The following is a 20,809-nucleotide window of genomic DNA, read 5'->3' as shown; positions in this document are numbered from 1 at the left end:
CCAGTTGTGGCACTGGAGAACATTTTAGTTCTCCTGCTTTAATCTTTCTGAGCTTCTCCTTGTCACTCTGTTGCTCTCTTCTCTACCTCTTAAAATGAATTGGCCTCGTTTGACCAAAATATCTTTTGGGCCCAGGTATGGTGGCTCACACCTGTAATCCCAGTAGTTTGGGAGGCTGAGGTGGGCAAATCACCTGACATCAGGAATTCAAGACCAGCCTGGCCAACATGGTGAAATGCTGTCTCTACTAAAAATACAAAGATTGGCCAGGCGCAGTGGCTCACGCCTGTAATCCCAGCACTTTGGGAGGCCAAGGCAGGTGGATCACCTGAGCTCAGGAGTTCGAGACCAGCCTGGCCAACATGGTGAAACCCCGTCTCTACTAAAAATACAAAATTAGCCAGGCATGGTGGCACACACCTATGGTCCCAGCTACTTGGGAGGCTGAAGCAGGAGGATAGCTTGAACCAGGAGACAGAGGTTTCACTGAGCTGAGGTTGCACCACTGCACTCCAGCCTGGGCAACAGATTCTAAGACTCCCTCTCTGGCCGGGCACGGTGGCTCAAGCCTGTAATCCCAGCACTTTGGGAGGCCAAGACAGGTGGATCGCGAGGTCAGGAGATCGAGACCAACCTAGCTAACACGGCGAAACCCCGTCTCTACTAAAAAATACAAAAAAACTAGCCGGGCGAGTTGGCGGGCGCCTGTAGTCCCAGCTACTTGGGAGTCTGAGGCAGGAGAATGGCGTAAACCTGGGAGGCGGAGCTTGCAGTGAGCTGAGATCCGGCCACTGCACTCCAGCCTGGGCGACAGAGCGAAACTCCGTCTCAAAAAAAAAAAAAAAAAGACTCCCTCTCAAAAAGAAAAAAAAAAGAAAAGAAAGCAGTCAGTAGCTAAATATTACTGCTAGTGATCCTGGCTGACACTTGCTGAGCTGTTTAGGTACCAAGCCAGGCTTAGCGCTTTTCAAATATCCTCCCAACAGCTCTGGGGTGGGCCTGTTAATTTATTCTCCTCCTTTTCCAGAAGAAGGAACTGAGACACAGAGAGGCGATGTCACTTTCCAGGGGCAAACCAGCCAGGAAGTGGTAGTACGGTGATTTAAACTCACCTCCTGAGCCTGTGACTTCACCCCTGAGCTTTGCTGCCCCTAAAATTCAACTGCATTACCCTTGAGAGGAATTGTCTGACAAATATGGGGAGATAGATGGAGGTGGGAAAGGGAGGCGGGGAGGTGGTATATATTGGAGGGGGGATAAGGAAGTTCCCTGTGTTGCTCTGACACACACATCGTGTGTTCCCCATATCTTTGTGGGTGTTTTTTTTTTTTTTTTTTTTTTTGAGACAGGGTCTCATTCTGTCTGCCAAGCTGGAGTGCAGCGGCACAATCATGGCTCACTGTAGCCTTGACCCCCCCAGGCTCAAGTGATCCTCCTGCCAGCTTTTTGTAGAGATGAGATTTCGCTATGTTACCCAGACTGGTCTTGAACTCCTGGGCTCAAGTGATCCTCCTGCCTCGCCCTCCCAAAGTGATGGGATTACAGGTGTGAGCCACTGCAGCAGGCCCTCCCCTCATATCTTTGTCTCTGCCTATGTCTCTGTCCTCTGGATATAGGCAAACACCTGAAAGGTGCAAGAGTTTGCAGCCCTGAGGTCAGTGCACACTCAATGAGATGTGTGGCCCACTCTGAGCTGTGAAAGGCACAGCCTGGGGCCGGGCGCAGTGCCTCACACCCTGTAATCCCAGCACTTTGGGAGGCCAAGACAGGCGGATCACAAGGTCAAGAGATCGAGACCATCCTGGCCAACATGGTGAAACTGCATGCCAGCCTGGTGGATGCACTCCAGCCTGGCAACAGTTAGACTCCATCGGCCGGGTGCGGTGGCTCAAGCCTGTAATCCCAGCACTTTGGGAGGCCGAGACGGGCGGATCACGAGGTCCGGAGATCGAGACCATCCTGGCTAACATGGTGAAACCCCGTCTCTACTAAAAAATACAAAAAAAAATTAGCCAGGCGAGGTGGTGGGCGCCTGTAGTCCCAGCTACTCGGGAGGCTGAGGCAGGAGAATGGCGTAAACCCGGGAGGCGGAGCTTGCAGTGAGCTGAGATCCGGCCACAGCACTCCAGCCTGGGCGGCAGAGCGAGACTCCGTCTCAAAAAAAAAAAAAAAAAAAAAGAAAAAAAAACAGTTAGACTCCATCTCAAAAAAAAGAAAAAGAAAACAAAAGAAAGGCACAGCCTGAGATACACTGAGCATTGTGGCAGAGCTGGGACCCTGCAGCAGAGAGAGGCCTGATACACAGAAAGCAGTGGGTTATGGGGTTATAAAGGTGTGCATTTACTACATCTAATTGGAAACAACCATCTGTGGGGTAGATACTGGAGCTATCCTTTTTTTTTTTTTTTTTTTTTTTTTTTTGAGACAGAGTCTTGCTCTGTCACCCAGGCTGGAATGCAGTGGTACAATCTCAGCTCACTGCAAGCTCTGCCTCCTAGGTTCATGCCATTCTCCTGCCTCAGCCTCCCAAGTAGCTGGGACTACAAGTGCCCACCACCATGCCCGGCTAATTTTTTGTATTTTTAGTGGAGACGGAGTTTCACCGTGTTAACCAGGATGGTCTCGATCTCCTGACCTTGTGATCTGCCCACCTCAGCCTCCCAAAGTGCTGGGATTACAGGCGTGAGCCACCGCGCCCGGCCTTTTTTTTTTTTTTTTTTTTTTTTTTTTGAGATGGAATCTCACCCTGTTTCCCAGGCTGGAGTGCAGTGGCACCATCTCGGCTCACTGCAACCTCCGCCTCCTGGGTTCAAACAATTCTCCTTCGTCAGCCTCCCAAGTAGCTGGGATTACAGGCATCCGCCACCATGCCCAGCTAATTTTTGTATTTTTAGTAGAGACACAGTTTCACCATGTTGGCCAGGCTGGTCTCAAACCCCTGACCTCGTGATCCACCCACCTCGGCCTCCCAAAGTGTTGGGATTACAGGCATGAGCCACCATGCCCGTCCTAAGTGATCCCATTTTATAGATGAGATAGTTGAGGCCAAAAGAGGGTAAGTGACTTGCTCAGGGTCACCCAGTTAGGAAACAATGGTACTATTTCCAAACCCAGGGAGTCACGTCCTCCGGAAAAAGTCTGAACTCTTGGGTAGCAAGATGGAGCTGCATTGTCCTAATCTATAAAGTTGGGACAATGGGCATGCCACAGGAGGTCACCTGGGGTTTGTTTCTGATGCAGAAAGTAAAAGCCCTGGAGTCACAGTCCGGGTTCTGTTCCTGCCGGGAACAGGTGTTAACCTGTACTTACTGGGAAATGGAAATCAGTTTCCCCACCTTGCGGGTTGGCACCCAAGATTCCAGTCCTGGCCGTTCTGCTCAGCTTGTCTGAATTTCCTTCCTCACCACCTGCCCCACATGCTTTCCATTGCGTCCGCCTTTAGAGGGTGAAATAAAAGCAGAGGTGGCAGGAATAGCCCTGGGCAAATTGGCCCAGCGTTGCCCACACACCAGCACCAGGCAGGGTCCTAAGTGTCACTCATGGGCATGTCAGGTGACCCGAGGATGCAGGTACCATCCGTTCGTATATGTCGCAGAGATCACATGTGACATGGCCACCTGGGGACTCTCTCAGGAAGGAGGGACGGTGGCAGCAGGTGTCCCGTTTTCGTAGCAACATGGATAAATTTGAGCAAAGCCACCACGGGCCCGCATCCCACCAGGCAGCCTGCCTCAGTCATTTCCCTTTGTGACGCTGCCAAGAAGATGCTTCTACCCAAGAAAGACAAAAAGCAACTGTTTCTTATACTTTATTTACAAGGGCCCTGCCCTGAGGCCCCCACCCCATGAGAACCCACAAGGTGGGGGGAAGGGGAAGCAGGCAGCAGGGCCACAAGCTTGAAAAGGCTGGGTTCAGCTTTGGGCCACATCGGTCCAGGGAGCCACGGACCCCAGGGAAAATGCTCGACAACACCCACACAGTAACTAAGTGTGCATATGTGTAGGGGGAGGATTTAGGGGTGAGGGTCTTGTGGGTGTATGTACAGGTGGTCCAGCTATAATGAGACTATCAGCAAGCCCCCTCATTTTCCCAGGTCCCAGAGGCTGCCCATCTCAGGACAGTGGGGATATGCGTCCTCACTCCGCAGCCAGCAGTGGCCCTGACTGCTCTGGATATAAGGTTTCAGCTGCGAGGCCTGCCTTGCCTCACCTGTGCTCCGTTCCACACCACATCACCCTCTCAGGACTCAGTGCCTCTCACATTACTATCTCCAGCTCTCCCCTCTCCTGAGAGCGCCAGACCCTTACACTCAGTGTCCTGTCCTGTGGTGTCCTACAAACACTGCCAGCCTAACATTTCCAAAGAGCACGCGTGGTTCCCACCCTCCCCGAACCCAATCTCCCTATCTTTCGGCTCTCCTCCATCCAAAACCAAGGAGTCCTCTCTGCTACTGTGTCCTCATGGGATCCTTCATGAAATTCTCTCACCCCCACCTTTGAAACAGCTTCAAATCTGACTGCTTCATACCCCTCAGTGGCCTCCATCCTGGTCCGGCCACCGTCACTTCCCACCTGCAGTCCCCTCCTTTCGGGGCTCCAGCTTCCACCCCTGTCCCTGTCAATTTGTCCTCCTACAGGGCAGACAAGAAGGATCTGTTGAAAACATTAGCCCACTTGGGCCAGGCGTGGTGGCTCATGCCTGTAATCCCAGCGCTTTGGGAGGCAGAGGTGGATCTGCCTCCCAAAGTGGATCACTTGAGGTCAGGAGTTCGAGACCAGCCTGGCCGACGTGGGGAAACCCCCTTTCTACTGAAAATACAAAAATTAGTCGGGCATGGTGGCAGGTGCCTGTAATCCCAGATACTTGGGAGGCTTGAACCCAGGAGATGGAGGCTGCAGTGAGCCAAAATTGCACCACTGCACTCCAGCCTGGGCGACAGAGTGAGACTTCTTTTCAAAAAAAAAAAAAAAAGGCCAGGCGCGGTGGCTCATGCCTGTAATCCCAGCACTTTGGGAGACCCGTGGTGGGAGGATTACTTGAGCCCAGGAGTTCAAGACCAACCTGGGTAACAGTGAGATCCTGTGTCATTTTTTAAAAAATAAAATTATTACCCCCAAGAGACACTCTTAAGAATCTCCAAAGCACCTGAAATGAAATCCCAACTTGTGTGCCCCTGCCCACTTCTCTCTCTCTCCCCACCTGTTGGCTCTGACTTAATTCTACTCCAGCCAAGGCTGAGCGCCTTCCTGCCCAAGGGCCTTTGCCTATGCTATCGCTCCCGCCTAGAATCCTGTTCTCCAGTTCTCCCCAAAATGATCTCCTTCACCTCTTTCGGGGATGGCTTAAATGTCACCTCCTTGGAGACACCTCCCTGACCACCCTAGGCCCCCTTCTCACTTCCCTTCATAACCATTCCATAGCGTGTGTGGAACTTAATGTTTTGTGTTCACGGTCTGTTTTCCCCACTCAGTTGTCATCTCCAGGAGGGACCTTTTTTCTGTTTCCTTCACCATTTCCCCAGCGTCCTCCATACTGGGCCTGGCACGCAGTAGGCACTCAATAAATCCATTCTAACTGAACAGACACAGGGATCCCGCCCCCTAGCAGTAACTTTCCAACACCCGTCTGGCCTCATTCCCAGGCCCTGGGAGGGTCCCCGAGGACAAGCCGCGGCCGGTGGGGACTTCGCCGGGGCCGGAGCCGGAGGGCAGGGCCCGGAAGGCGCGCTCCGGGAGCTGGCGCTGCTCCTCGCCCAGGCTGCGACGCAGGCGGCAGTGGTGCCAGCCACGGCGGATCTCCGACTGCACCTGCGACACGATGGCGCTCAGAGGCTGCGCCGTACCCGGCGCTGCCGCCAGAGGGCGGGGGCGGCGGCCGGGGCTCTTCCTACCTCCTTGTTGATGAAGCAGTAGAGGACGCTGACCAGCAAGCCCTGCCAGAGGAGGCGCGGGGGTTACATCGCTGGTGGGGGCAGGACTGTAACCGCCTCCGCGCCCCCCTTCCTGTTTATTTTTTATTTTTTAAAGAGTCAGAATCTCGCTCTTGTTGCCCAGGCTGGAGTGCAGTGGCGCGATCTCGGCAAACTGCAACCTCCACCTCCCGGATTCAAGCGATTCTCCTGCTTCAGCCTCCTGAGTAGCTGGGATTACAGGCGCCCTCCACCACGCCCGGCTAATTTTTGTATTTTTGGTAGAGACGGGGTTTCACCCTGTTGTCCAGGCTGGTCTCCAACTCCTGACCTCCGGTGATCCACCCTCCTCAGCTGGGATTACAAAGTGCTGGGATTACAGGATGAACCACCACGCCCAGCCTATGTAACTGTTCTCTGGCCTTTTGCCAGGCCCTGAAACACCTCAGCTACCGCCACCTTTGTCCTAAACTATTAGGGTCATTTTTTCACTGGTTCCTGGCTTCCCCCACACCAATCCCACTGTTTGCCCCAGAAGGTTAGCTGAGCACTGCTGGCTGGGGGTTAAGAACTGTGGACCCTGGAGGTGGGCTCCCTGGACTCAAAAACCACCTCTCCACTTTATTTCCCATTTGGGCAAGCTGCTTAACCGCTCAGTTTCTTCATCTGGAAAATGGAGCAGTAATATAGTGGTAGTCGTGAGAATTTAGGGTGATTATGTTGCTGTTTTTCTTTTTCTTTTTCTTTTTTTTCTTTTTTTGGAGACAGAGAGACAGAGTCTTGCTCTGTCGCCCAGCCTGGAGTGCAGTGGTGCGATCTCAGCTCGCTGCAACATCGGCCTCCCTGGTTCAAGAGATTCTCCTGAATTAGCCTCCTGAGTACCTGGGATTACAGGCACGTGCCACCACGCCTGGCTAATTTTTTGTATTTTTAGTAGAGACAGAATTTTTGCCATGTTGCCCAGGCTGGTCTCAAACTCCTGAGCTCAGGCAATACACCCGCCTCAGTCTCCCAAAGTGCTGGGATTACAGGCGTGAGCCAACACGCCCAGCCTGTTTTTGGTTTTTTGAGACAGGGTCTGGCTCTGTCTCTGGAGTGCAGTGGAGTGATCATGGTTCACTGCAACCTCAACCCCTGAGCTAGAGGGATTCTCCCAATTCAGCCTCCAGAGTGGCTAAGACTACAGGCATGCACCACACCAAGTTAACATTTTTTTTTTTTTTTTTAAATACAGGGTCTTGTTTTGTTGCCCAGGCTGGAGTGCAGTGGTGCAGTCTCAGCTCAGGGCAACCTCTGCCTCCCGGGTTCAAGCGATGTTCCTGCCTCAGCCTCCTGAGTAGCTGAAATTACAGGCGTGTCCCACCTAGCCTGGATAATTTTTGTATTTTTAGTAGAGACAGGGTTTCTCCATGTTGGTCAGGCTGGTCTTGAACTCCTGACCTAAGGTGATCCACCTGCCTTGGCCTCCAAAGTGCTGAGATTACAAACATGAGCCACTGCACCTGGCCACTAATTTTTCATTTTTGGTAGAAATGGGAGTCTCGGCCAGGCATGGTGGCTCACACCTGTAATCCCAGCACTTTGGGAGGCCAAGGCGGGTGGATCACGAGGTCAGGAGATCAAGACCATCCTGGCCAACACAGTGAAAACCTGTCTCTACTAAAAATAAAAAAAATTAGCCGGGCGTGGTGGCGGTTGCCTGTAGTCCCAGCTACTTAGGCAGGAGGCTGAGGCAGGAGAATGGTATAGGTAAACCTGGGAGGCGGAGCTTGCAGTGAGCCTAGATCGCGCCACTGCAGCCTGGGCGACAGAGCGAGACTCCAGTCTCAAAGAAAAAAAAAAAATCTCACTCAGACCAAATCCTTCTGCTGAGAGCCCTCCCATGGACCCTGCTTCAAGCAGAGGAAAAGTCGAAGTCCTCACCTGGCCCCCCGAGGCCCCTCACCTCTCTGTCCTCATCTCCTCACAGCCTCTCTACTGGCTCCCATGCTTCAGGCACCCTGGTTTTCCTCCCTGTCGCCAGCTACGCTCCTGCCTCAGGGATCTTGTCCTTGGTGTTTCCCTGCCTGAAACATTTTCCCCAAATACCTGCCTGGCTTGTCCCCTCACGTTCGTCAGGTCTCTGTTCCAATGTCTCCTCAGAAATGCTTTCCCTTGTCCTCACCTAAAACAGCAACCTGGCCAGGCATGGTGGCTCACACCTGTAATCCCAGCATTTTGGGAAGCCGAAGTGGGAGGATCACTTGAGCCCAGGAGCTCAAGACAAGCCAGAGGAATATAGCAAGACCCCATCTGTACAAAAAATACAAAAATTCGGCCAGGCGTGGTGGCTCACGCCTGTAATTCCAGCATTTTGGGAGACCGAGGTGGGAAGTCAGTTGAGGGCAGGAGTTCGAGACCAGCCTGGGCAACACGGTAAAACCCCAACTCTACTAAAAATACAAAGGTTAGCCGAGTGTGGTGGTGCACACCTATAATCCCAGCTACTCAGGAGGCTGAATTGCGTGAACCCAGGAGGCGGAGGTTGCAGTGATCCGAGATCGCATCACTGCACTCCAGCCTGGGTGACAGAGTGAGACGATATATCAAAAAGAAAAAAAAAAAAAAAAAAAGAAGAAAACAGCTGGGTGCAGTGGCTCAAGCATGTAATCCCAGCACTTTGGGAGGCTGAGGCAGATGGATCACCTGAAGTCGGGAGTTTGAGACCAGCCTGACCAACATGGAGAAACCCCATCTCTACCAAAAATACAAAATTGGTTGGGCGAGGTGGCTAACACCTGTAATTCTAGCACTTCAGGACGCTGAGGCGGGTGGATCATGAGGTCAGGAGTTCAAGATCAGCCTGGCCAAGATGGTGAAATCCCATCTCTACTAAAAATACAAAAATTAGCCAAGAGTTGTGGCAGGTGCCTGTAATCCCAGCTACTCAGGAGGCTGAGTCAGAATTGGTTGAACCCAGGAGGTGGAGCTTGCAGTTAGCTGAGATCGCACCACTGTACTCCAGCCTGGGCAACAGAGCAAAACTCTGTCTCCAAAAAAAAAAAAAAAAAAAAAAAAAAAATTAGCTGGGCATGGTGGCACACCCCTGAAATCCCAGCTACTTGGGAGGCTGAGGCAAGAGAATCGCTTGAATCTGGGATGCGAAGGTTGCAGTGAGCCGAGATCGTGCCATTGCACTCCAGCCTGGGCGACAAGAGTGAAACTCTATCTCAAAAAAAAAAAAAAAAAAAAAAAAAAAAAAAAAAAAAAAAATTAGTCAGGTGTGATGGCTTGCTCCTGAGCTCCCAGCTACTCAGGAGGCTGAGGCAGGACGATTACTTCGGCCCAGGAGTCCAAGGCTGCAGTGAGCTAGGATCACACCTGTGCACTCCAGCCTGGGCAACAGAGGGAGACCTCATCTCTAAAAAAATAAAAATAAATAAAACAGTAACCCCATCCCTCAGTGGACACTCGTCATCTCTTTTCTTGCTTCATTCTCCCTCTAGGCACATCTCACCATCTGACATTCTATATGCTTTACTTCTTTTTTGTTTGTTTGTTTGTTTGTTGAGACATGGTCTCCCTCTGTGGCCAGGTTGGAGTGCAGTGGCACGATCTTGGCGCTCTGCAACCTCCACCCTCTGGGTTCAAGCGATTCTCCCACCTCAGCCTCCTGACTAGCTGGGATTACAGGCAGCTGCCACCACACCTGGCTAATTTTTGTATTTTTTTAGTAGAGACGGGGTTTCACCATATTGGTCAGGCTGGTCTGGAACTCCCGACCTCAGGTGATCCGCCTGCCTTGGCCTCCCAAAAAGCTGGGATTACAGGTGTGAGCCACCACACCCAGCTAAATGCCTTACTTCTATAGTGCATTTAGTGTGTCTTTCCCACCAGAGGATAGGGACCATTTGGTTCTTGGCTATATCCCTATGATAAGCCTGGAGAAGTGCTTAGTATATATACATGCTCAGTAATTTTTTGCTGAATTTAATGAATGAACAGTCTTGTCCAGTGAGGCTGGTATTGTCCCCACTTTAGAGATGAGAAAACTGAGGCCGAATGAGGTGAAGCAGGTTGGGGACTCAGGTAAATCAAGCAAGTGTAGGGTGGGCTTTCAATTTTGGAATGAATCTTTCCTTAGATTCTGCACGTTGGCACTTCACTTACCTCTCCCTACCCTCAACCCTGAGGTAAAGGCCACACAGCTGGCAAACAGCTAGAAAGTGACAGAACCTGAATTTGGCCCCAGCTGTGTCCAGCCCCAAAGCCCTCACTCTTCACTAGCAGGCAGGACTGCTGGGGCTGCCAATCTCCTGTCCCGGTCCCTGCTGCTCCCCGCAGCCCAGGACAGTCCTATCTCAGTATTTTGTATTGAATGAATGAACGGGCTGGGTGCCATGGCTCACGCCTATAATCCCAGCACTTTGGGAGGCCGAGGCGGGTGGATTACCTGAGGTTAGGAGTTGGAGACCAGCCTGGCCAACATGGTGAAACCCCGTCTCTACTAAAAATACAAAATTAGCCAGCTGTGGTGGCACATTCCTGTAATCCCATCTACTCTGGAGGCTGAGGAAGAGAATCCCTTGAACCTGGGAGTCAGAGGCTGCAGTGAACTGAGATCGCGCCACTGTACTCCAGCCTGGGCGACAGAGCGAGACTCCGTCTCAAAAAAAAAAAAAAAAAAAAAAAAAATGAATGAATGAACGAACTAAATCTCATCTTCACACCCCATTCAGTGGCTGCACCAGAGAACGACTGCAGCTCTCGTGCCCCTCTGGGGAGGAGGCTCTGGGTGGAAGGATGGAGCTCCTGCACCCTGCCTGAGCACCTGGAAGGAGCTGAGGAAGATCTCAAAGCCGAGCTTGGCGAAGCGCAGGGCGCCCCGGGCCTGTTCCTCGGTCACGGGAGCAAACACCACCTCGTGGACACCCAGCAGGGGCACCAGCGTCAGCGTGGAGCGAGCCAGCCTGGGGAGAGAGGGCAGCAGTGATCCCGCAGCCCTGGTTCCCCATCTCAGCCCTGGTTCCCCATCTCACACCTGGCCCCTTCCCCTCGGTCCCCACCGCATGTCCTCACCTCAGCCGGTAATCCCGGCAGCGCATTTGCCGTGTCCTCAGCTTGGACAGGAGAATGCCAAGAATGCGGATGAAAATGAGGAAATTAATCTGTGGGGAGAGATAAGGGCTGAGCCAGCCGCGATCCCATTCTGGAGGGGGAGGAGGAGGTGGCACCCCACTTCCCAGAATGGGAAATCCCTGAGGACGGCCTGGTGGAGGCGGGACCGATCCTACCAAGATGGTCATGAGGATGGGGGTCCGTATAATCCACCAAATGGCCTTGACTTCGTTGCGCTCCCAGCACCTGAGGAAGGCGGAGTAGAGCTAAGAGGAGAAAAACTCTAGACTCACCGGTCACCAAGTTCATTTGCTCTCTAGGCCCCGCCCACCGCACTTGAGACCACACACATTCTCTAAGGTCCCGCCCATTCTCTAAGGTCCCGCCCATTACGATCCAGGCTCCACTCCCTCCCCTTGCCGGTTACCCTCGAACACAACCTTTCCTAGCTCCCCGTTCCTTTGGATCCCACCCACGTACCCCCAGCACCGAATAGCCTTCCGACCCTGCCCACGTTTCCATCACAACCCGCCGACGTCCCTCAAAGCCCCGCCCACCTCCCACGCCCCGCCCCAGACCCTGCAACTCACTGCGTGTTCTCGTACAGGTACCTGACGATCACCCAGGGAATGACGAAAAGCGCGGGGGCCCCTGTGCAGACCCCGACCCCGCCCCCCACCCCGCCGCAGCTGTCAGCGCGCTCACGGGCCCCACCAGGCCCAAGACCCGCGGAATTCCTCTGTCGGGGTGGGGGAGGCAGAAGCCTAGAGACGGGAGGAGACCCCCAGAGGCCAACCAGCAGGGCAGCTGGGGGAGCCGAGGAGAGGCGCGCTGGGTTGGGCGGGGGACGGGATCGGGGCTCACCCCAGCCGAGGAGCAGGTAGTAGCGCAAGTGGCCCTCCTCGGAGCCTCCCACGAGCACCAGGAGACTGTGCAAGTAGACGCCCTCCACCAGCAGCCACGTGTAGTTGGCACCCACACAGTACTGGGTCACGATCTGGGCCGTGCGGCAGGCAGCGAGGGCCTAGGGAGTGGCCAGACCGTTAGAGAGGTAGTCAACGCTGCCTGGGTGTCTCCGAACCTCCCCCAACCTTGATCGCCCTTCCACCCCATCTCTTGCCATCAAAGGTTCTTCCACTCTGTGTCCCCAGTGAATGGTATCTGTGATTGGTTTCTCTCACCCTATTCCCTTTCCCTATATGGACTCTCCCACTCTGAACCCCTTAACAATTGGTATCTGGTTGGGCACGGTGGCTCAGCCTTGTAATCCCAGCACTTTCGGAGGCCGAGGTGGGCGGATCACCTGAAGTCAGGAGTTGGAGATCAGCCTGGGCAACGTGGTGAAACCCCATCTCTACTAAAAATACAAAAATTAGTCGGACATGGTGGCGGGCGCCTGTAATCCCAGCTACTTGGGAAGCTGAAGCAGGAGAATCGCTTGAACCCAGGAGGCGGAGGTTGTGGTGAGCCCACATTGCGCCACTGCACTCCAGCCTGGGCCACAGAAGGAGACTCTGTCTCAAAAAAAAAAAAAAAAAAAAAAAGAATTCGCTTCTTTTTTGAGACTCCGTCTCAAAAAAAACAAACAAACAAAAAACAAAACAAAAAATGGTATCTTCCATCATTGCCATCAGTTCCCCCTAGATCCCCAAAATGTGACCTCTGTCACTGGTCACCCCAGCTCCTTCTAAGAACTGAACTCTCCTGCCAGTACCCACATTATGGACTCTCCTGCCCTATGGCTTCCTCTGTTTTTTTTTTTTTTTTTTTTTTTTTTTTGAGACGGAGTCTCGCTTTGTCACCCAGACTGGAGTGCAGTGGCTGGATCTCAGCTCACTGCAATCTCTGCCTCCCGGGTTCAAGTGATTCTCCTGCCTCAGCCTCCCGAGTAGCTGGGACTACAGGCAAGCACCCCATGCCCAGCTAATTTTTGTATTTTTAGCAGAGGTGGGGTCTCACTATGTTGGTCAGGCTGGTCTCAAACTCCTGACCTTGTGACCTGCCTGCCTCGTCCTCCCAAAGTGCTGGAATTACAGGCATGAGCCACCGTGTCTGAACCCTCAATTTTTTTTTTTTTTTTTTTTTTGAGACAGGGTCTCAGTCTTTCACTGGATTACACTGGCGCTGTCCCAGCAGCACAACTCACTGCAGCCTCAACCTCCTGGACCCAAGTGATCCTACCATCTCAGCCTCCCAAGTAGCTGGGAGTACAGGTGCGGGCCACCATGTCTGGCTAATTTTTGTATGTTTTTGTAGAGATGGGGTTTTGCTATGTTACCCAGGCTGGTCTTGAACCCCTGGGCAGAAAGCTATCCGTCCACCTCAGCCTCCCAAAGTGCTGGGATTACAGGCGTGAGCCACTGCTGGGCCATGCTATGGCTTTTTAAAAAAATTTTTTTGGCGATGGACTCTGGCTCTGTCACCCAGGCTGGAGTGCAGTGGCGCAATCTCAGCTCACTGTAACCTACCCGCTCCCAGGTTCAAGTGATTCTTCTGCCTCAGCCTCCTGAGTAGCCTGAGACTACAGGTGCACACCACCACGCCCGGCTAATTTTTGTATTTTTAGTAGAGACAGGGTTTCACCATATTGACCAGGCTGATCTTGAACTCCTGACCTCCTGATCTGCCCGCCTCGGCCTCCCAAAGTGCTGGGATTACAGACGTAAGCCACTGTGCCAGGGTGTGTGCTATGGCTTCTTCTTCTTCTTTTTTTTTTTTTTTTTTTTTTTTTTGAGACAGAGTTTCGCTCTTTTTGCCCAGGCTGGAGTGCAATGGCGCGATCTCGGCTCACCGCAACCTCTGCCTCCTGGGTTCAAGTGATTCTCCTGCCTCAGCCTCCCAAGTAGCTGCGATTACAGGCATGTGCCACCACCCTGGCTAATTTTGTATTTTTAGTAGAGACACGGTTTCTCCATGTTGGTCAGGCTGGTCTTGAACCCCCGACCTCAGGTGATCCACCTGCCTCGGCCTCCCAAAGTGCTGGGATTACAGGCGTGAGCCACCGCGCCCGTCCACTATGGCTTCTTAACAATTGGTATGGTCCAGCTTTCGACCAGATAGTTCTCACCACGTCTACTCCCAGCCTCTAGTCTCTCCCACCCTTTCTCCTAGAAACAGACTGGCACCTACCACATCCCAGTCCCCAGTTACTTTCTTGTATCCTGCCATGCCTCACCTCCAGCAGGTGGATTCTCTCACTGGTGAAAAAGTTCAATGATGGGTGAGATAATGAGGGAGAGGAATGGAAAATTCCAATATGGGAGTGATAGGCTGGGAGAGTTCAATGAAGGCGGAGGCCGAGTAGGGAGGTTCCCTCTCCAAATGTGTCTTGATCCCCCACCCCAAGACACATTTGGAGAGGGACCCTCCCAGCTCAGATAAACTGTGAGAGTGTAGGAGATAGGAAATGCACTGAGAACTTCCTGGTCCCACCAGAGCAGCAAGATTCCCATTTGGAGGAACGGAAGGAGGATGCCCACCTGGTTCCACAGCACAGGGGCCTGGTCCCCAAGGTAGGGGCCAGGTCGAGGTAGTAGACGGTCTCGGCTGAGAATCGCCGCCGCTCGCAGCGTGAAAGACATGAACAGGTTGATGTGGATATAGTTTCTAGTGCAATGTAGTCGCCTAGGGAATGTGGAAGGCAGTTTGGGGACCCCTGGAGAGCTGTCCTCAGCCACACAAAGCTCTATTTTTTTTTTTTTTTTTAAACAGGGTCTCACTCTGTCACCCAGGCTAGAATGCAGTGGCACAATCAGGGCTCACTGCAGCCTCAACCTCCCGAGCTCAAGCAATCCTCCTGTCTCAGCGCCCCACTATAGCTGGGACCACAGGTGCACCACCAGCATGCCTAGCTAATTTTTTATTTTTCGCAGAGACAAGGTTTCACTATGTTGCCCAGCCAGATTTCAAACTCCTGGACTCAAGCAATCCTCCTGCCTTGGCCTCCCAAAGAGCTGGGATTACAGGCATCAGCCACCACACACAGCTCCTTTAACCACCCCCACTGCTCCCCATAGAACCACCAGTGGATGGTTGGAGCTGGTGGAATCAGACGACCCCATCTTACTGGACAAACTGAAGCCGAGCTCACATCTCTGCCGCCACCACTCAGGGTTAAGGTCCCACCTGAACAAACTCAAGATGAGCAGGGCTAGCAGCAGTGTGGCGAGAGACAGGGAGTAGCCGATGGTGTACATGACCTGCAACCGCTCCAAGATGAGCTTTTGGTCCTAGTGGGGGCGAGAAGGGGAAGGGAACAAGGCTTGGTTCGAAGCCCCAGGCCCAGAGAGAGACTGGAAGGACCTCTGCTCTATGTTTCTGCCCAAATACCCTATTTTCTCTTGGGGAACAGCTTACCCTTATTTGAGAAGGGCCGACTCCACCCTTCAGCTCCAGGGCATGAGGCATGTGACCAGCCAACCAGAGAATTTTTTTTTTTTTTTTTTTTTTTTTTTTTTTTTTTTTTTTTTTTTTTTTTTTTGAGCTATAGTCTTGCTTTGTTGCCCTGGAGTACTCTGGCGGGATCATGGTTCCTTGCAGCCTTGCCCTCCAGGGCTCAAGCGATCCTCCCGTCCCAGACTCCAGAGTAGCTGAGACTACAGGTGCGCACCAACATGCCCAGCTAATTTTTTTTTTTTTTTTTTTTTTTGAGACGGAGTCTTGCTCTGTCACGCCCAGGCTGGAGTGCAGTGGCCGGATCTTGGCTCACTGCAAGCTCCGCCTCCCAGGTTCACGCCATTCTCCTGCCTCAGCCTCCGAGCAGCTGGGACTACAGGCGCCCGCCACCATGCCCAGCTAATTTTTTTTTTTTTTGTATTTTTTAGTAGAGACAGGGTTTCACCGTGTTAGCCAGGATGGTCTCGATCTCCTGACCTCGTGATCCGCCCGTCTCAGCCTCCCAAAGTGCTGGGATTACAGGCTTGAGCCACCGTGCCCGGCCTAATTTTTGTATTTTTAATAGAGACGGGGTTTCACCATATTGGCCAGAATGGTCTCAATCTCTTGACCTCGTGATCTGCCCACCTCGGCCTCCCAAAGTGCTGGGATTACAGGCATGAGCCACTGCTCCCGGCCAAAGTTTTGTATTTTTTGTAGAGATGGAGTTTCACCATGTAACCCAGGCTGGTCTCAAAATCCTGCGCTCAAGCAATCATCTTCTCAAAGTGTTGGAATTACAGGCATGAGCCACTGAGCTCAGCCCAACTAGAGCATTCTTGTATTTAATTATTTATTTTTTTGAGATGGAGTCTCGCTCTGTCACCCAGGTTGGAGTACAGTGGCACGATCTTGGCTCACTGCAACCTCTGCCTCCTGGGTTCAAACAATTCTCATGTCTCAGCCCCCTGAGTAGCTGGGATTACAGGTGCACACAACCACGCCCGGCTAATTTTTGTATTTTTAGTAGACACGGGGTTTTGCCATGTTGGCCAGGCTGGTTGCAAACTCCTGACCTCTAGTGATCCACCCTCCTTGGCCTCCCAAAGTGCTGGGATTACAGGCATGAGCCACAGCACCCAGCCATCTTATTCTTTTCCATCACAGAAGCCAATACATCTTTCTCTCTCGCTCTTTGAAGCAAGTCGGAGTTGAGCTTCTCTCACAACGCAGAGCTCTGAACAGTCCAAGGGATTTCAGGCCCTGCCTGAATCTACTGCCTTTCCTTCTCTCCCTGGACTCCTAACCTGAAGCCCTCACCTCTTCTTACCAGAAAGGCCTCATTCTTCTCTGGGTTCTCACATTGTGTGTGGTCTCTCCAAAGTCCCCATTGGCCATCACTGCCACACTGGCGGAGGACGAAACCTGCAGCCACTGTGGGGAAAGAAGAGAGGGAATGAAGGCACACAGAGAAAGAGATAAATACAGAAAGACAAACCGTGAGACAATAACAGAGAGGGAGAGAGCTGAAGTGACCATGATGATGATGATGATAAACCCTTATATGGCATGTTATATGTATTGATTTAATATTCATACAAGCCCATGGAATTGGTAACATGCTTAACCTAGTTTTACATATGGGAAAATTGAGATACAAAAAGTTAAGGCCGGGCACGGTGGCTCACGCCTGTAATCCCAGCACTTTGGGAGTCCGCAGTGGGCAGATCAGGAGGTCAAGAGATCGAGACCATCCTGGCCAACATGGTGAAACCCTGTCTCTACTAAAAATACAAAAATTAGCTGGGCGTGGTGGCGCCCGCCTGTAATCCCAGCTACTTGGGAGGCTGAGGCAGGAGATTGCTTGAACCTGGAAGGTGAGGTTACAGTGAGCCGAGATCACGCCACTGCATTCCAGCCTTGCAACAAAGCCAGACTCCATCTCAACAACAACAACAAAACAACAAAAACAACAAAAGTTAAATAGGCCTGTAATCCCAGCGCTTTGGGAGACTGAGGTGAGAGGATCCCTTGAGGCCAGGAGTTTAAGACCAGCCTGGGGGGCCGGGCGCGGTGGCTCAAGCCTGTAATCCCAGCACTTTGGGAGGCCGAGACGGGCGGATCACGAGGTCAGGAGATCGAGACCATCCTGGCTAACACGGTGAAACCCCGTCTCTACTAAAAATACAAAAAAACTAGCCGGGCGAGGTGGCGGGCGCCTGTAGTCCCAGCTACTCGGGAGGCTGAGGCAGGAGAATGGCGTAAACCCGGGAGGCGGAGCTTGCAGTGAGCTGAGATCCGGCCACTGCACTCCAGCCCCGGCGACAGAGCGAGACTCCGCCTCAAAAAAAAAAAAAAAAAAAAAAAAAAAAAAAAAAAGACCAGCCTGGGTAACATGGCAAGACTCCGCCACTGCCCATTAAAAAAAAAAAAATTAGCTGGGTGTGTTAGCATGTGCCTGTAGTCCCTGCTATTTGGGAGGCTGAGGCAAAAGGATCGCATGAACCCAGGAGTTTTGAGGCTGCAGTGAACTATGATGCCGCCACCACGTGGGTGACAGACCCAGACTCTGTCTCAAAAAGAAAAAAAAGAAAAAAGAAAAAAGAAAAAAAATCGGTTAAATAAATAAACTGTCTGAGGCGACATAACCAGTTAGGCTAAGATGTCCAGAGACTGACCGACTCAGGAAAAGGAGACAAAATAAGAACGCTGTGGTGGCCGGGCGTGGTGGCTGACACCTGTAATCCCAGAACTTTGGGAAGCCAACGCTGGCAGATCACTTGAGGTCAGGAGTTCGAGACCAGCCTGGCCAACATGGTGAAACCCGTCTCTACTAAAAATCCCCCCCCCCCCCCAAAAAAAAAATAGCCGGGTGTGGTGGCGCACGCCTGTAATCCCGGCTTCTCGGGAGTCTGAGGCTGGAGAACCGCTTGAACCCGGGAGGCGGAAGTTGCCGTGAGCCGAGTTCATCCCACTGCACTCCAACCTGGGCGATAGAGCGAGACTTCGTCTCCAAATAAATAAATAGAAATAGAAAGAGATATGGAGACAGAGAAGCTGCATTATGTGAGAGAGTCAGGGTTGGACAGACAGGAGAAACCCAGCCTGCTGGAAAGGAGTAGGGGGCAAAGAGCAGGAGAGGGGTGCAGGTGAGCTGCGGGACTCGGATGTAGGAGTCCGGGGGCAAAGGTTAGCAGCTGTTTGTGTCTGGGGAGGGCTCTGGGCCCAGGGAACACCTCACCGTGGTGGTGCCAGGGCAGGTACCAGGGGCAGGACGCACGGGCAGTGGCGTTGGGTGCAGCATAGTCCCAGCAGACGTACATATCGAAGGACCCGTTACAGGCGAGGCCTGGGAGAGGGCATGAGGGCCAGGTGCCCAGTGGACCTACCGCACAGTGGGCCAGTGCTTCTCCGCCGGCCACACCCAGCCCGGCTCTAGCCCCGCCCACTCGGAGGGCGTTCCGTCCCGGCTGGGCCACAAGCTCCTCCCACCAGCCTCAAGCTCCGCCCCTCCTCCCTGTCCCACTCTGGGCTCCTCCCACCAAACAAGTCCCCTCCCCAGATCGTCCCACCTGGAGGGGCCCGTCAGTCTCCATCCCAAACCCCGCCCCCTTCAAGGTTTATTTATGTGCTGGCCTTGCCCAAGGCTCCACCCATTTCGAGCTTCTTCTCAGGCCTTCCGAAGGAACTGTGGTCCTGCCCCAGTTCCCACCACGCTCAGGTCAGCCCCCGGGCCTCTCCAGCCCACATCGCCCCGAGATTTCTTCTCCGCCCGTCAGCCCGAGGCCCACCCCAAGTCCACCCCTCTCAGCCTCAGTCCTCCTGGTCACACCTGAAGGCGGTTCCACGGCTGCCCGTCTGCCCGAGGCCCACCCCAGCCCACTCCAAGCCCACCCCTCTCAGCGTCCCCAGCCCTCCTGGTCACACCTGAAGGCGGTTCCGCGGTTGCCAAGGTCTCCTGGCACTCCCTGCGGTACCGTTCCCAGCGCTGGTACAGCTCCCCCGCCGTCTGCCCTTCAGAGCCTGTCTAGGAAAAGAAAGAAGGGAGGACCCTCCAGACCGACCCCCGCTCCCAGGCTGCTAGTTCCATGTGGGCCAGAAGCGCCCCAGAGAGACTTTAAGGGGCTGTCGCGTTTTGCTCGGGAGTCTTTGGTGGCTTGGAAACCAGTTCCAAGTTTTGGGGTGGGGTGCCTGGAAGCCACCCCATGGAGTTGCTATGGGAGACTGAAAACCTTCAAGAAAATTGGGGAGGGGGTGGCTGGAAATTATCAGGAGCATTTGTTGGGGGAAAAAAAGGGAGTGGAAACAATAATCAAAACTTGAATCTGGGCCTCGGGCGCAGTGGCTCAGGCCTGCAATCCTAGCACTTTGAGAGGCCGAGGAGGGTGGGTCACTTGAGGCCAGGAGTTCGAGACCAGCCTGGCCAACACGGTGAAACCCCTGTCTCTACTAAAAATCCAAAAATTAGCCGGGCGTGGTGGAGTGCGCGTGTAATCCTAGCTACTTGAGAGGCTGAGGCGGGAGAATCGCTTGAACCCGGGAGACGGAGGTTGTAGTGAGCCGAGATCGTGCCACTGCATCCCAGCCTCAGTGACAGACTGAAACTCAGTCTCAAAAAAAGAAAACAAACAAACAAAATACCACCCAACAACTTGAATCTGGGCAAGCGGGGCAGTCTTGAAACTCTCTTTGCGCTAAGGGAAGCCTTTTTTCTTTTCTTCCTGAGACAGGGTCTCGCTCTGTCACCCAAGTTGGAGTGTGGTGGCACGATCTCGGTTCACTGCAACCTCTGCCTCCCGGGCTCAAGTGATTCACCTGCCTCAGCCTCCCGAGTAGCTGGGATTACAGGCGGCCGCCACCACACCCGGCTAATTTTTGTATTTTTTTAGTAGAGAGGCAATTTCACCATGTTGGCCAGGCTGGTCTCGAACTCCTGACCTCAGGTGATTCACTCGCCTCGGCTTCCCAGAGTGCTGGGATTACAGGCGTGAGCGACCGCGCCCAGACGAGGGAAGCCCTAAAACCGTCCCCATACCTCCCTCCAAGCCTGGAGCTCCTCTGGCTCCTCGCGTCCTCACCTCCGCCCTCCGGAGCAGCAGCCCCCACAGTAAGAGCCGCAACAGCAACTGCAGGATCGGAGAGGTAGTCATCGTGAGGGCGGCGAAGGATCTGGTTCGTGTAGGAGCGATCAGGCCCGGAGGGTCCCAGGGCAGGGTCAGCACCTCTGCCCTCCGACTCCAACCCCAGCGTCACCCCGCCTCAAGGATTCACACACGCGGACTCCGAGGCAGCACACCCGCTCCCCCAACTCCCAGGCGTGATGATCTGCGGGGAGGGAGAGGCACAGGAGTGGATGGGACTCCGGTGGTGGGCGGGGCCCCTTAAGTGGTTCCCCGGCCGCCCCTGACTGTTGCTGGGGCAGCAAAGGTG

At 53.3% G+C, this 20,809-nt stretch overlaps 1 protein-coding gene across 2 annotated transcripts; it reads right to left on the bottom strand.

Annotated features, from left to right (window-relative positions):
- Positions 1-5,076: 5,076 nt before the first annotated feature.
- On the bottom strand, positions 5,077-20,568 carry GIPR (gastric inhibitory polypeptide receptor). 2 transcript variants are annotated; one of them, XM_010377467.1, is made up of 13 exons: positions 20,458-20,568; positions 19,307-19,406; positions 18,621-18,728; positions 16,710-16,813; positions 15,131-15,234; positions 14,485-14,629; positions 11,870-12,029; positions 11,596-11,656; positions 11,182-11,251; positions 10,967-11,055; positions 10,719-10,857; positions 5,891-5,932; positions 5,077-5,807 (listed from the first exon to the last, which is right to left on the bottom strand). In XM_010377467.1, exons 1-13 carry the CDS (start codon positions 20,527-20,529, stop codon positions 5,601-5,603), a joined length of 1,401 nt encoding a protein of 466 aa, XP_010375769.1. In that variant the 5' UTR covers positions 20,530-20,568; the 3' UTR covers positions 5,077-5,600. The 2 variants fall into 2 exon arrangements, with proteins under 2 accessions (XP_010375769.1, XP_030769122.1); XM_030913262.1 differs by lacking the exon at positions 18,621-18,728 and having other exon boundaries at positions 5,601-5,807; positions 20,458-20,529.
- Between the last annotated feature and the right edge of the window lie 241 nt (positions 20,569-20,809).

This window comes from Rhinopithecus roxellana, chromosome 12 (assembly GCF_007565055.1).
Source record: "Rhinopithecus roxellana isolate Shanxi Qingling chromosome 12, ASM756505v1, whole genome shotgun sequence".
Classification (NCBI taxonomy): domain Eukaryota; kingdom Metazoa; phylum Chordata; class Mammalia; order Primates; family Cercopithecidae; genus Rhinopithecus; species Rhinopithecus roxellana.
This window is presented reverse-complemented; position numbering and strand designations above follow the sequence as displayed.